General features: G+C 54.8%; 6 protein-coding genes across 6 annotated transcripts; 3 read left to right on the top strand and 3 right to left on the bottom strand.

The window, feature by feature from the left end:
• Positions 1 to 8: 8 nt before the first annotated feature.
• Positions 9 to 3591, bottom strand: JCM15063_004863 (uncharacterized protein; the record flags this gene model as incomplete). The annotated part of the gene is made up of 4 exons (XM_076679794.1): positions 9 to 679; positions 740 to 2794; positions 2871 to 3077; positions 3363 to 3591. The coding sequence occupies 4 exons, from the start codon at positions 3589 to 3591 to the stop codon at positions 9 to 11; spliced, it is 3162 nt and encodes a 1053-aa protein (XP_076533065.1).
• A 1228-nt stretch (positions 3592 to 4819) lies between these two features.
• JCM15063_004864 (uncharacterized protein) lies at positions 4820 to 5749 on the top strand (the record flags this gene model as incomplete). Its single annotated transcript, XM_076679795.1, has 5 exons — positions 4820 to 5065; positions 5157 to 5172; positions 5247 to 5342; positions 5441 to 5564; positions 5677 to 5749. 5 exons carry the CDS (start codon positions 4820 to 4822, stop codon positions 5747 to 5749), a joined length of 555 nt encoding a protein of 184 aa, XP_076533066.1.
• Positions 5750 to 5929: 180 nt separating this feature from the next.
• Positions 5930 to 8466, bottom strand: JCM15063_004865 (uncharacterized protein; the record flags this gene model as incomplete). Its single annotated transcript, XM_076679796.1, has 6 exons — positions 5930 to 6022; positions 6096 to 6208; positions 6269 to 6694; positions 6775 to 7678; positions 7747 to 8333; positions 8412 to 8466. The coding sequence occupies 6 exons, from the start codon at positions 8464 to 8466 to the stop codon at positions 5930 to 5932; spliced, it is 2178 nt and encodes a 725-aa protein (XP_076533067.1).
• A 385-nt stretch (positions 8467 to 8851) lies between these two features.
• Positions 8852 to 9711, top strand: JCM15063_004866 (copper transporter family protein; the record flags this gene model as incomplete). The annotated part of the gene is made up of 3 exons (XM_076679797.1): positions 8852 to 8909; positions 8995 to 9052; positions 9174 to 9711. The coding sequence occupies 3 exons, from the start codon at positions 8852 to 8854 to the stop codon at positions 9709 to 9711; spliced, it is 654 nt and encodes a 217-aa protein (XP_076533068.1).
• Positions 9712 to 10233: 522 nt separating this feature from the next.
• Positions 10234 to 11136, top strand: JCM15063_004867 (dynactin subunit 5; the record flags this gene model as incomplete). The annotated part of the gene is made up of 4 exons (XM_076679798.1): positions 10234 to 10514; positions 10602 to 10716; positions 10824 to 10926; positions 11048 to 11136. The coding sequence occupies 4 exons, from the start codon at positions 10234 to 10236 to the stop codon at positions 11134 to 11136; spliced, it is 588 nt and encodes a 195-aa protein (XP_076533069.1).
• Positions 11137 to 11333: 197 nt separating this feature from the next.
• JCM15063_004868 (uncharacterized protein) lies at positions 11334 to 14329 on the bottom strand (the record flags this gene model as incomplete). Its single annotated transcript, XM_076679799.1, has 6 exons — positions 11334 to 11637; positions 11714 to 11781; positions 11865 to 12085; positions 12157 to 12194; positions 13613 to 13772; positions 13852 to 14329. 6 exons carry the CDS (start codon positions 14327 to 14329, stop codon positions 11334 to 11336), a joined length of 1269 nt encoding a protein of 422 aa, XP_076533070.1.
• Between the last annotated feature and the right edge of the window lie 18 nt (positions 14330 to 14347).

Consider the following 14347-nt stretch of genomic DNA (forward strand, 5'->3'; position numbering starts at 1 on the left):
GAGACTGTTCACTTGGATGCGAACCATCCCTTGAGTCCCTTCTTCTTGCCTCCGACCGTGACGGCCGCTTTCGGGATACTCGCGTCTCTCCGTTCCTTCTCGCGTCGTTCCTCCTCGACCTGGTCCCTCACGCTCAAGACCGTACCACTCGTGACACTTGTCCCTTTGTCCGAGTGAGACCGGTCCGAAGCTTTCGTCGTGGGCGAATGATGTTTGTGATGGTGGTGATGATGGGGCGAAGCGTCTTTCGCGACTTCGACGAAATGTACTCCACCGATCCCGGTACCGAGGACTGCTCCTCCCCCGTTCGCACCCCCCGAGAGGGTCGAGCCCGTGACTGAAGTTGGAGTCGAAGGTCTGCGGTGTGCAATCTTGTCTGAGGTGGCTCCGTTCGTGGCACCTTCGCGATCGTGATCCTTCAGGCCCTGCATCGATCTCATGGCGGCACTGGTCGAGACAGGCGAAGCCAGGTTTTCAGGGATGCTGGGCACATCGCTGCGAGTGTAGTGTCGACGCGGGCTTCCGGCAGGTGAAGGTGACTGTCGCGAGTGAGAATGAATTGAAGGAGGGGGCATCAACCGATCGCCGGTCGGCACGGCACGCCACGTTGGTACCGAAGTGACGGTAGGACTTGTCTGACCGGATTGTGCCGGTTTACTCGAGACAGAGGAAGTAGTACCTAGGAGCAGTATTGGGTCAGTCAAACGATCAATACATCGAGAAAAGTCTGGTAACGCACTTTTGGCACTCGAGCCGATGGTTTCAATCCTGTATCTACCGTCGTGCACTCTGCCGTTCTTTTCTCGCTCATGCTCTTCCCTCTGCTCCTTTGCGACTACTTCTCGCTCGATCGCGAGACTCTTGCCATAGAGTGCGAGCTGGTCTCGCAGGCTCGGCTTGCTCGCACCGCTGACATTCCCCGACGAAGCGTTCGAAGCCCGGGAAGACGAAGTTTGGTACGACAAGAGATCTCGTTCGGCCTTCTGAACGCGCGAACGAGCTTGAGCCCGGGTGATCCCAGACAAAGGTTCTTTCTCGGTCGAGTTGTCGATCGTTGACGAATTGCTGCTGCCAAAAGCGACATCGGTTGGAGGCGCTGACGGTTTCAAAGATTCGTACAGGGGTGCCAAAGTGCTCGGCATTCGGTTCTTGCCTGGACCCGGGAATTGTTCGACACGAGTTCCGGGGCTACTTGGGGCGACGCTCGTCGGGGCGGTACTGGCCGTTCCCGCGTACGAAAAGTTGGACTGTGCGCCAAAGAACGAATTCGTCGACAACGACGACGCCGTCGAGTCGGAACGGTGACGGTTGGCATCCGCTCGCGCTTGCACCGCCGAAATGGGCGTGAGCGGGACAGGTGCAACTGAGGCAGGTGGCGCAGCCGGACGAGATAGGGACGAAGTGCTCGAAGCGAGAGACTCGGCGCGTTGGCGACCCTGGTGATACTCGATCGCGAACGCTTTTCGAACGTCGGCAGCAGTCGGTCTGCTGAGAGCGCCCATCTCGTGACTACCCTCTGAGCTCAATTCGTGATCAGCAAGTGCCGCAGTGGCGCCAGTGGAGGGTCGTCGCGAAGAAGCCGGAGAAGGAGTTGCGCTCGAGGACGAGTACAAAAACGGACTCGTCGCGGCCGACTCCTCGAGGAGATTCTTCTGAAGCTGCTGGAACAAGGGCGAACGTGATTCGGGTTGAGGGTTCGAGACGGCGCGCTGTCGAGAGGGGGTCTTTTCTCGAGAATCGTCTGCTTCGGATGGAGAGGGCTTGATTTCCCCCTCGCCTCCATCAGATCCCATAGAGAGCTGACTGCTCATGCGAGGCCTGTAGAGCTCGTGCTTGGAAGCTGAAGGCGCTCGACTGAGCGTAGGAGATCGATCTGCACGAAGAGTCGAGGTGGTCGAGTTGAGGGATTCGAGTTCGGCGGTAGAGAGAGAAGACTGAGTGGACGGCGCCGAGAGTGGAATCTGCTCAATCTTTGTGAACGAGTCCATCCGGAGAGGGCGGTGCACCTCCATGCTTCGACGCCTCTCTTCCTTCTCTCGCGCCTCGTCTTCGCCTTGACCCTCGAGATCATCCTCGTCTTCTTCCTCGAGTGCGTACTCTTCGCCCATGACACTCCCGAGACTGCTCCGACTCGCGATCGCTTCGGCAAGCGCTCGCCGGTCCGCGTCTTTGTGTGCGATTTTCGACATGCCGAGTGCCTGCCGAATCGTCGCGCGAGGATGAGCAGCTTTCTCCCACACGCTCGGCAGAGACGGTCGTCGAGGGGCCAAAGCCGCATCCTTGACCAAACCGAGCGACGGATGGGAGAGCGACGATCGTCGATGGGGCGCAACAAGAGCCGAGAGTGCGCTGCTCGAAGGTCCGGTCGCTGCACCGAGGGAAATCTGACTAGACGAGGCGTTTGGACTGACGGAGGACGAACCGAGGGAAGACAAAGAGGCGACAGATGGAGACGAGTGCAGTCCGGGCAAGTGAGGGTGAGAAGCGTGTTGCGAGATTTTGGTAGCGATCGCATCGAACGATCGCTGGGGATGCAAGCGTTTCTTGCCGAGGGAACGCAAGGACGCTTTCGATCGGATGGACGCGGCATCATCCGATATGCCACCGCGTTCTGGGACGAGTGGCTGCCAAGTCCTGAGCGCGTCGGCTGCCTCGACGTAGCCTTGCTCCAACGCAATCGTCTCGGGCGTCAAGCCGTGTTTCTCTGCAGCGGTCGGGTTGGCACCATACGAAAGCAACAGCTTGATGATCGCGACATGACCGTTTGCGGCAGCGAAGTGTAACGGTGTCGAACCTGTCGATTCAATTTGCCTCCCGAATTAGGAACCCGAGCAGACATGCACACTGGTCAAGGAAAGTTCGTTGCATACCTTGGGTTCCAGCTGCGAGGCCCGATGTCTTGCTCCGCTCGTTGGTGTACCGTCTCGGTAGCCTTGGCGAGTTGACATCTGCTCCCGCCTCGATCAGCATACGCACAACCGTCTCGCTACCAGAGCTCGCTGCGGCGTGTAGCGGGAGGACCCCATTGAGGACCGAGTTGACGGGCTGGCCGTGAGCAAGTGCATATTGAACGAGACCTGTCGGCACAAGTGCGCAATTCCGTCAGCTTCGTACATGAATCCGAGGGTCTTGACTGCAGGTTCCGTGTGCTCCGTGCCCATGGACAAGTTCCCGATCTTCGAAGGCACCCTCGCTCGCGATCCGTATCGCCGAGACTGTACAGCCCACCTCGACGCGTATCCTCCGGAACGCGTCCGGTCTTCAGCGCGCTCGATCCAGCGCTTGCTGCCCATCACTCGATCGAAGTTCCATGCACCGGAGGCGGTCCGAAGCCAAGAGAGGTCGAATGGATCAACACTCACCGACATTGCCCTTGGCGGCCGCCGAGTGCAGACTCAGGTCGACATAGTCAGTCGTGACCCCGAGTCGATGCTCCTGCCTCGAGATGGACCCGGCAGGTTTGAGTCGATGCCGACTCGAGCTGCCTCCTCCACTTGCAGTCGAGGACGAGTGTCGTAGGGAAGCGAGTGATTGCGCGATCGAGTGAGACGTGCGCGAGGTGTGAGTCGAGTTGCCGCACGAGCTAGACATGAAACTCCCTTTCCCCTGCTCCCTCTGGTCAGGGAAGCGGGAGAGCGAGAGGTTTCGAGATTTGAGAAGGAGGAGTAGAGAGAGGCGGGATCGCTTGGGCTGAGAAAGCCGCGGTGCAGCGAAGGAGTCAGCGTCGTGAGCTGCACAGGTTTCGCAGGCTCTGCTGTTGTCGATACGCTCGCTGATAGAGCTGCGCTGACAGATTGCGTGGGGCAGAACGGGCGGGAGGTACGGCGAAAACCTCGGAATGCGGAATGACGACCGCGGCCTTCTCGAATCTCGAGCCGAATCACTTTCGCGGTCGAGGCCCGCCTGTGCTCGAGGCCGAAGCCCGCTGCGCTTCCTTTAACTTCTGACACGCGCAACTGGATTGCAGGCAACTGGAATTCAACCTGATGAATCGGACAGCTGACTACCGTTCCAGAGTTTCCTGGCCTACGTAGCCAATGATTATTGTCATCCACAGAGGAAGTTCTCTAAGGCGTAGAAGAAGCGCCTCGTGATACCAGTTTGAGCAGCGACGGCGGGACGAACGCAGAGGGAAGCGAAGCGAAAGCTGTTTGGAGTCGACACGAGATCCGAGCGAAGCTTTCGAGTTGTTTCAACCGTCACATCGCTTGGCCTCGTCAATGACCGGCGGTACCCCACCAGCGCAGCAAGAGCGGGAAGTCCTTGTTACCCATCGACCTGAATGCGAAAGTAACATCGATGCGATGCTTAATAGTAGTCAAGAGAACCAGCTCGAGGTTGACCAAGTCATCCGTCTTCTTACTTCGTCAGCGGATGAGTGACGCCTAGTCGCAGCCTCGTACTTGCAAGGATGATTGGCTGAATCTCGACAGGGTAGCTACAAGTCGGACTCACGTCGACATTGGCTGTACGTCGAGGGCGGTCGTCGAGGGCGGCTGAAACCCGAGACAGCGTGATACCCAGTAGGGATCCCTGTGGTCAATCCAGCCTTCGTCCGAGCAGCAGCTCGAGAGCTGAATACAGCATCGGCAACGGCTGGCGGAGGGGGTAGCCGATCGCACCAAGACTGACAGCAAGCTATCTACACAATAGCGTGACCAGACTGCAGCTTCCGAGAGTACATTTGCTGGGTCAGTTGATGCTTGCGGGCGAGAGAGCGAGTTGGACAAGACGACGCCATCGCTGACCAGAGTTGCGATGACTCTCTCCGCTCTCCTCTCACCCATCACTTCTTCATCGAGACTCACAGACCTTCATCATGTCCTTTGCACGAGCCGTCCCAGTCCTCCGCCGATCCGCGTGCGCCTTGTCGCGTCGTTCGATTCTACAGAGTGTTCCCCACCCTCGTTCCGCCCTGTTCTTGCATGCTCCCACCGCAGCGCGATCGATCTCGTCCTCGCTCGTACAATCGAGACATTCGTCCGTTGCGAATGATCCCAAATGGCAGAAGAGCCAAAACGTGACGTATGACGAGTTGAAACCAATCACTCAATCTCCCGACAACGTGAGTTCTTCATCCTCGGAATTACCCCTGCGCGGGGACCTTTCAACACTTGATCTGACGAAAACGTATGTATGCGACAAACAAAAATCAGAACATTCTCCTCATTGGTTCGTTGCTCTCTTCTTTATTGCGTTACTTTCGTGGTCCTAAACGCTTTGGTTCGGGGCGTGCAACTGTCCAGACGTTCGTGAACCTTCCGAAGTCGTTCTCGGCAACATCCCGTCTTCGGTCAACTTGCCCATGAGCACGTTCGAGAAGAGTCTCGCGATGGACGAAGGTAAGAGATCCCCCCCTCGGGCAATCTTGCTCCTGATCCCTGCACGGAGACACGTTTGATCCTGATGCTTGAAAACTTACGCATGCGCGCTCATATAGGTGATTTCACTCGAGTGCACGGGTTCCACAAACCGACAAAGCAACAACCTATGATCTTTTACTGTCGTGCCGGAATCCGAGGTGACACCGCGGTCGACCTCGCCAAACGTGCCGGATACAAATAGTACGTCCAGCATCGATTCCTTTTTTTTTCGACTGTATCGAAAAAGTCGGGGAGGAAAACCTTCTTGGATTGATTCGAAGCTTATCTTTTTTTTTGATTCCCGTTTTGACAGTGCACGAAACTACGAAGGTTCGTACCTTGATTGGGAGAAGCGTGAGGCTGGCAACTCGAACCAGGACGACTAGTCGATTGTCCGCTTGAGCATGCAACTTTGATCCGAATCCGTAAACATGTCAAACGTATCGTTCGCTCCGAAATTTCTCTTGATTGCGAGACAAAGCCATCCTACTTGCATGTGAGGAAAATTCTTTCAAGTCAACAAAGGGTACAACACAACAGCCTGGCTTTGGCAGCTCGATGCGTTTTCAAAGCGCAAACTGTTCTACGTAGAGGTCGATTCCTCCAACCCTGACTTGATGGGCAATCGGTATTCTAGCTACCGATGTTCTCAATTCATTCTGTGAATAAACCTCTATCAGATCAGCTGGACCAAGACAAGGGAAAGACAGACAGAGAGAGAAAGGAACCGACGGTCATTCGCAACGGTCCACATCCAATGAAAGCAACGCCTCGAGTCCTGACTGTGACCGGACCTTGGACCTCGTTGACTTGTGGAGGATACGTCGAGCAGCATCCTTTCGAATCTGTCCGAGTTTGAGAACAGCATGTGTCGTTTTCGATTTTCGTTTGTCGTCCCCCCTGACAACATGCTCGTCCTTTGTCCCACTTGAAGTTGTCGGCTTGGTCAGAACCAGATTCAGTGTCGTCTGGTACTTGTGCAAGTTCTTCAATGACAAGTTCCGAGTTGTTCTCGATCCCGTCGCATCTTCCAACACATTCTTCCTCCTCGTTCTGACACGTTCGAGTATCGTTCGAATCCCCACATTTGCACACGGGGTAACAGTGACGACAAGGAGACAACGTGGCTGCGATTTGTTCCTTGACCACTTGAGAGATTGAAGGTCGACCGAACGAGATCGTGATCCTCGGCGAGCGAGTTGTACGAGTCGAACGTTGAGACTGGTTTGTTGTCGAAGTGACATGAATTCGAACCGATACCTCGAGGGGGTGAGAAACCGGAATCGAAGAAACGATTGATTCAAGTCGTGACAAGAACCACGAGGCGTGAGCTGCAACAAGGAAAAACAGACAAGGCCAAAAAGTTAGTCAAGAACCATCCCTGGAGCCGAGTTTGGCTAGAATGACTTGCATTCGTGTTTGACGATCCACGTGACTTCAATGTGACCTCCAAGATCATGTTGCAGTCGGGCCCCGATGATCTCGTCGAGGATTCCAATCACGTAACTCATTCCGCTGCCGCCCGCAAACAGGGATACAGTCTCTGTGTGCGCAAAGACTCGAGACGCAGAATACGTCGGAATGCTTGACGCGTATGGACCAAAGAAGAGTGCTAGAGCATGAACGCTTCTGCGAGTCTCGACTGAAGGATCAGGGTCGGATGCAAGAGGTTGGTACGATCTTGTCGATGACGAATCGGTTGCGAATCGATAGAGGTCTTCGGTCCAGGTACCAGGTCCGCACGATCTCATGTACAGTTCGATTCCTCGATCTCGTAAAGTTGGATCAGCGTTGCGAGTCGGGGGCGCGGTTGCAATCGAGAATGGGTGTGATTCGAATGGTCGAATCGCGGCTTGGAGCGATCTGTATCCATGTACGATCCATCTCGAGAATCTGGCTTTGCGTTCCTCGACGGGTGAGACTGGAGGCACAAAGAACACCCTCAAGTCGAGTGTCTGTCCTCCACTCCAGCCCCCACTGACTCCATTCATCTCGAGTCGAGTCATCCCGTCTTCGAGCGCTTCGAGCTGTACCCACCTGACCCTGACACTCGCAACTCGACCCGCAATGTCGATCGCGTAGATGGCCACGACCGACCACGTTGCCCATCCTCGAGCGTAAATCGTGTGCATGTTGAGGAACACGAGGAATCCGATGATCGAGACGTAATGGAGAGTGAAGAAGATTGGATATGAGAAGCGGCGGAAGGGAGGCAACGAAGAGATCGTGATGAGGAGGAGGAACGCGAACGCGCCTAGTCCGCGACGTTCTTTTGAACTCGAGAGGAACTCGGAAAGTTCTCCCGCACGAGACCACTGCAAAGAAGAGAGATGAGTCGATGAAACATGGTTTTTGGTCGGAATGAAAGAGACGAGAGACTGACTTGAACGGTCCACAGGGCAAAATGACAAACGACCAAAAGGAGTACAGCCCTCCCGATCCACCGATGTAGGAAATTGACAGCGGTCCAGCTCCGACCGAGCAAGAGACCAATCGCTCCATTCTTGCTGCTGAGTACGAACAGGGGAGGGATGCAAGCGAGGGCGAGGAAACCAAAGCGGTTCGGGTTCTCGGCGAGTTGCGATTCGGGAAGAAGTGTTGCAAGAACGATGGTTGGAATGAGAAGTGCGAGGAGGACATGACCCAGCGAGAGCGAGGAGTATTGTCGGACAAAGGGAAGGCGAGTGAAGGCGCGTAAGAGCGCCGAGATGGCAATGAAAGGTTTCCGCGCTGTCAAAGTGAGGCGCTGGGGTTTACCCATCTCGGTCCGTTTCGTCGCGGGGTCGTAGCCTTGCCGTGTCGCGTCTTCGTAGACTCCGAGCAGCCCCAGCCAATCTGCAAGCGGTCTCCGCCGAGGGATGGCCATCGCGATAGCCGGCAGGGTCAAGACGAACGCGACAGCAAAGACGCCAGTCCATGCGATCGTCAGGTACTTTTGGTACCAGGGATCCGTCACGTAAGAATCATAGACTGTTGAAGGCGAAGCGATGGGATTAGATCCGTACTACTGACGAGGGTAGGTGCGCAGGAAATGGGACCAAGACGGACCTGTCCAGCCTGTGCATGGTACTGGGATCCCGCTCGGATCAAAGCATACCGACATGGCTCAGCCCTGATGGTGCACTGGGCTGCACGCGACGAGTTGGCTCGACGATCCGAGTCAATGTGGAGGCGGCGGCTTCCGTCCCCTGGGAGCGCACTGTCGATCTCGTAAGGCGCGCCTGGCGTCGAAACCGTAGAGTCGTTGGGATCTGTGCTGTCAATCGTACCGAGAGCGAGACGAGAGATTTGATCAGATAATAAATCTCTTCATCTCCCGTGTTCCGCAGCAACCTACTCTTCGCTCCTGGTCAGCCGCAAATCTGGTCCCTCGAGCTCCAAGGACGACAGTTAAGACGCCTTGCTCGACCTCCAGCCGCGAATCGATACTCCGACTCTGGGCTACGAAAGTCGGGATCTTCGACACCTGTGACGGCCGAACGAACGGGATGGAGGCAGTCAAGAGTCTCTTACCTCGCCATGCTGGTCATGACATGAGTGGCATGGGTTCGTAGCACTTGCCGCTCGCCTTAATCAAACACAAACACGGATAGTGAACCCTGACACAGTGAACGGTCTTCTCGCCTTGCAGATATGGGCCAGAGCAATGCAAGCAGCGCCATGATGATGTCGACCCACTTTACTACGACGTGAGTCTCTTGTCTTGCACCACAACCGAATCAAGTAGACCGCACTGACGCTTGGTCGTTCCTGTCTGCCTTCAATTTCTCGATCCAATCTTTGCCTTACGCTCGCGTGCGCAAATTTTAGTGTCGGCGCATCAAACCTGTGGTTCTCGTCGTGGACTCCAACCACCGCTGCGGCGACGTTCGGAGCGTGCCTCGGCTTGTTTTTCCTCGGAATCCTCTCGAGATTCCTTTCTGCTGTCAAATCTTGCGCCGAAGTCGCATGGGCCGATTCCCTACGACAGCAACACCGACGGTCGACTCGCACTCCTGAGACTCGGATTCCTTCTTCGACATTGGAGGAGGAAAAAGACGAACGTTCACCGGAAGCGCTCGATGCGATTCTCGCGACTGTCCCTGCTGGCCCTCAATCCACCGCAGTACGAGAACCTCGACCCTTTAGTCCACCCTTCACACTCGCAATCGATTTCCCTCGAGCGATCCTGTTTGGTCTTCAATCTTTCGTCGCGTACCTGTTGATGCTCGCCGTCATGTCGTATTCGGCAGCGTTCTTTGTCGCAATCTTGGTTGGGCTCGTGGTAGGAGAATTGTGTTTCGGTCGATTCATTGTCCTGCTAGGTGGAGGGGCACTTGGAGGTCATCACGGCGCAGAACACTTGTAAAAATAATGAACAGTTGCATTGCAAGCTTTCGTTTTCGAGCGTCCCAAAGGAAAACCTGATATTCCACTCGGGTTGTGTCGTATTTTTCACTCAGGACTAGGGTAGGCTTCAGGTGTGCGGAACCTGATCAGTCGGATCGAGACGCATTCGAACTCACGCGTCGGCAACTTGTTCCTCGCTCGTTGTCACCTCGAGCTAGCTCGAGCGGTTGTACCCGGTGAGTGTTCTCGCTTTAAGCTTTGCTCGAGAACGACGTCAAAGCCTCGGGACGCCGATCAAACACCGACGTGTGTACCAACGTTGAATGAACCCTTTCATCACGCGACGATCTCGCGGTGCCGACTGTACGGGGCTCATCAGAAGGGGACGAACAAGATCAACGATCGTTCGTAGGAGGTCGCTCCGAGGCGAACCCATGCTTGACAACCCCCACACGCCCCTTCCTCCCAAACCCCATCGGCACCTTGACTGATGATCTTGATTTCTGGTCTCACCTTGTACCTGTCGTAGGTGACGGACGCAATGTCTCGTACGGGGGCCAAAGTACCCACTTCGGCGTTCATTCAAACCGAAACGGGCAACATCGTCTCACGTCAATCCGTCATCTATGGTTCCCAAAACATTGTCCTCGCGGGGAAATCAATCTTGTCCCCTGGATGTGTCCTGAGAGGGGATCTTCGACGATCGGCAGCAACGTCTTCTACGACCAGTGGAGGAGGTGCTACCGTCGTGATTGCGATGGGCAAATATTGTTTCGTGGGAGAACAATCCGTGTTGAGACCTTGTTACAAAACGTTCAAAGGGTATGGTACTCTTCCCCTTTTCTCTCCTTGTTTTTTCCTGCCCAAACCCCGACCGAATTCGAACTGATCCCCTCTTTTGGTTTTCAGCACGTTCTCGTACTATCCGATGAAGATTGGCGACTACGTGACTATTGGAGCCGGTTCAGTCGTCGAGGCTGCATCGATCGGAACCGGAGTCGAGATTGGGAAAAACTGTATCATCGTGAGTTGCAACTTGCCTCTCCACGAATCGCAGATTCCGTTCGAGGGTGAATTTTCTGTGTTGTCGTTGGTTCTCACCGGAACTTACGTTTCACTGGGGATATACAGGGACCTCTTTCGATTTTGAAAGATTACTGCAAGATTGCAGATGGTGCGATACTTGGAGCTGGAACGATCGTTCCGAGCCTGACTGAATGGAGTGGTTCTCCAGGTCAGTATTTTCCTCCTCCTCTTTTGGGTTCTCATCGACGAGGCCTAAAGGGTGGCCGCGAACCGAGCTGCGAGAAGAAAGAAAAAACTAATTCCATTGTGTTTGATTGAGAGCAAAACAGCAAAGTCGATTCAGCAATTGGCAGAATCGACTCCAGAAATCGCAGAAGCGAAAGCGAAAGCGGTCTACAACAGTTTCCGTACAGATTAGAATTTTCGTTTCTGTACTTCCTCGTTTGTACCCTCGATGTTTTTCAGATCTGCTTGTTGTCAACATTTTCCCCGCATTCCCTGCAACGCGGATCGTGCATTACTGTACTACTGATTCTAGATGGCAAGGACGTAACTAGGGTTTTTTCCCTTTCTTCTGGCAGTCCGGGTCTGCGAACCCAAGGAACCGTACGACTATCAGAAGGCGACAGCGACAAGTCCAACAAGACCCATCACGATGGCTGAACCAGTCATGATCTTGTTTGAACCTGCTCCCGAACCTTGACCCTTGGCAGACTGCGAAGGTGCCGAACCAGACGCGACCGCAGAAGAAGGTCCGACAGATTTCGAAGCGGTACCAGATGCAGACGATGATCCAGTCGAACCAGGAGTCTTGGCCGATTGACACGAAGAAGTGACGTTCGAAGGAGCCGTGTAGTTTTGGACCAGGATCACGTCGGCACACTGGAACAGGGTACCGTCACCACCGTTGAACTCGACCCTGTCAGTGGAGGAACAAGGGTGTCAGTATAGTCCAGACGTCGACTGAGTGAAGCAATCGGGAAGGGAAGCGCAACTGGATCGTGGCAGGAGTTCCGTTCGTCGCGCCAACGTTGAGCGAAGCGATGTCGACCGAGAGGCAGAACTGAGCAGATCAAAGCAGGAAACGATGCCAGGCCGATCAGACATCGAGTCGACACCCTGTCGAAGAGAAACGGGAGCTCTCACCTCTCCCTCCCCCGAGAGCGATTCAAAGTTTTGCAAAAGGCCGTAGCTCGAACCGTTCGCAAGGTGAGTGAACTGTTGGATCGAGGTCGGGTTCTCATCAAACGAGATCAAAACGGCCACTTGGGCCGAAGGGTGGTGAGAGTCGATCAGGATCGATCCTTGGGCATTCAAGGGGAAAGGGGTACGACTCGAAGCGGTCGAGTTGAAACCACCGCAGAATTCTGTGACCCCAGAGCGATTGCGGTAAGTATGAGCGACGGCGGTAACAGTCAGGGAGCATGAGGAAACTTGCGAGGTTCAATGTCCTCGTCGAAACCGCGACTCTGGGGGCTGGCGTGAAAAAGGTATCAGAAAAACAAGTTCTGGGTCTCAAACGATCCATCACGAAGCTAGAAGATTTTGACGTACTAGTCGAGCGTGAAGTGCGCAAGAGCGGCGGGGAGCGCGAGGAGAGACAAAGCAGTCGAGGTGAATTTCATTCTCGCAGGACGGGCGTGGGCCTGTGGGTAGAGTGTCCGTCCGAGCAACCATCAGTACGCCGAGCACAAGCCATACAGGCGTCTGCATAGAAGATCTGTCGCAAGCTCACGGGATGATCTACGAGGGAGCGAGTATGGCGGTGAAGGAAAAGAGGAAGAAAGAGGGAGAAAGAGCGGGTGATCTGTTTTTAGCCCACGCGGGATCCGAAGCGTGCCGTCCGAACCGATCCGAGTCAAGCACGAATGCACTTTCAGGAGGTAAAGGGCAGAGGAGGAAGAGCAGACGCGAGCATGTAGCGAGTGGGGCCCGATCTAGTAGCTGAACAGCAACAGCAGGATATTCAGTGGAGCCACGACGACTATGTGTTGCCGCCAAGGGATTGTGCAAAATGACCAGACGAGCAGCAGATCCTAGCAGCAAGGTAGACCAGCAGGTAGACACTTGGCGAAATCGAATGATCTTGATCTTGTCATCGATCTTTTGGCGGGTCGAGGCGATGATGGACGATGGGGACCGGACGAGAGTGATGAAAGAATGCTGCGATGTGTTCGGATCTGGCGTAGCGGTGGACAGATGGCGATGGTGCGACATCGAGGCGAATCGGAACGGTTGTTTGGAAACGCGCGTGCGCTTGCGGTCCGCTAGTAGTGAGCGCGCGAAATTCAATTAGTTTTCTGTGCGCCATTTTTGATTGCGAAGACATGCGCTATTTTTGCGCGTACTTGTCTCTCGCAATTTTTCTGACTCGAGTCAAGCGAAGAACAAGCATCGATCTAGATTGCACAGACTGTAATTGGATCCGGAGAAGACATACGAGTTCCTAGTCCGCGGGGATATTGGCCGGAATGGAAAAAGAAGGGCAACAAACTCAAGCCTACAGCGACACACCGATTGGTGTATCGAGATGATAATGACGGTAGAGGTACTGATAGGGTGCTAGGGTGCTCAATACCTCTTCACCGTGGCCAACTTGATCACGGGCTCACGTCTCCCTTCCTTGATTCGATGAAAACCGACTCACATTAGTGACTGGGTGGAGAAAGGTTATGAGAGCTCGTCATCACGTACATGAGGATAGACGAGTATCGGCGTGACAACGAGATTTTCAAGTCGAAATATCACCGTCTCTAGGCTCGGGGAACGTTGCTCGGAGGTTCGCTCGCCACCCTCAGCACCGCTTTTGGGTAGATTGGACAGGTGTGGTCTTGTACAAGACAAAGGTCAGGCTAAAACTGTGCAAGATGAGAGGAGGCAAGAGCAGCACTAACCTTGTATCTTCCGCGCGCTGGTCCTCATTCTGCCCCCTCGCTCGCTGTACGGTTTCTTGGTCGCCGTCCGTGGTAGAGTTCAAGGTTCGTCTAGCCTTCTCTTCGGGCTTACTCTCCGGGGCGCGAGCCTGGCACGGCTTGTCCTCCTCAGGTCGAGCGTCTGTCATGACTAGAAGTCGCGGACGTTAAGCTTTGTCGGTTCTCTGTCATCTTACCTAGAGGATACGACCTTGACGCACCGATATCAGATTGGTTCCCCTCGATATCGGGTTCAAGCTTGCCGATTGGAACCGCTGCAGCGTCTTGCCCAGCTGAGAGAACCGAAGCGATCTCCGAGCCCTCGGTGATCCTCGTTGGCGCGGTCCGTTTCGGCGCCTTTCGCTGTCGGGGGAACTTGATGATCCGCTTCTCAGCGAGTTGCGCCTCTATCGCCGCCTTTCTTTCATCCTGTTCTCGACAGATGCGCATACGAAGCTCTAGGTGTTCATCCTTGGCGAATTCTGCCGCGCTCATGCCGTCTGGTATCCCCATCCAGCCCAGATAATCCCGTTGAAGTCTAGCTTCGAGTCGAGAATTGATGGCGTTGGCTTCCTCGACGGTGTATTGGTCTCCAGGCTGCCCGAACGACATCACGGGTGCAGCAACCTGTTCTTCGCGATTGAAGTTTTCAATGGTGTAATGGTACCAGGTCTTGCGAAACCGACGACGACGACCCATACTTCCTCTCTGTGCGAT

This window comes from Sporobolomyces koalae, assembly GCF_050403365.1.
Source record: "Sporobolomyces koalae JCM15063 DNA, S_koalae_JCM15063T_v1_ctg27, whole genome shotgun sequence".
In the NCBI taxonomy this organism is placed as follows: domain Eukaryota; kingdom Fungi; phylum Basidiomycota; class Microbotryomycetes; order Sporidiobolales; family Sporidiobolaceae; genus Sporobolomyces; species Sporobolomyces koalae.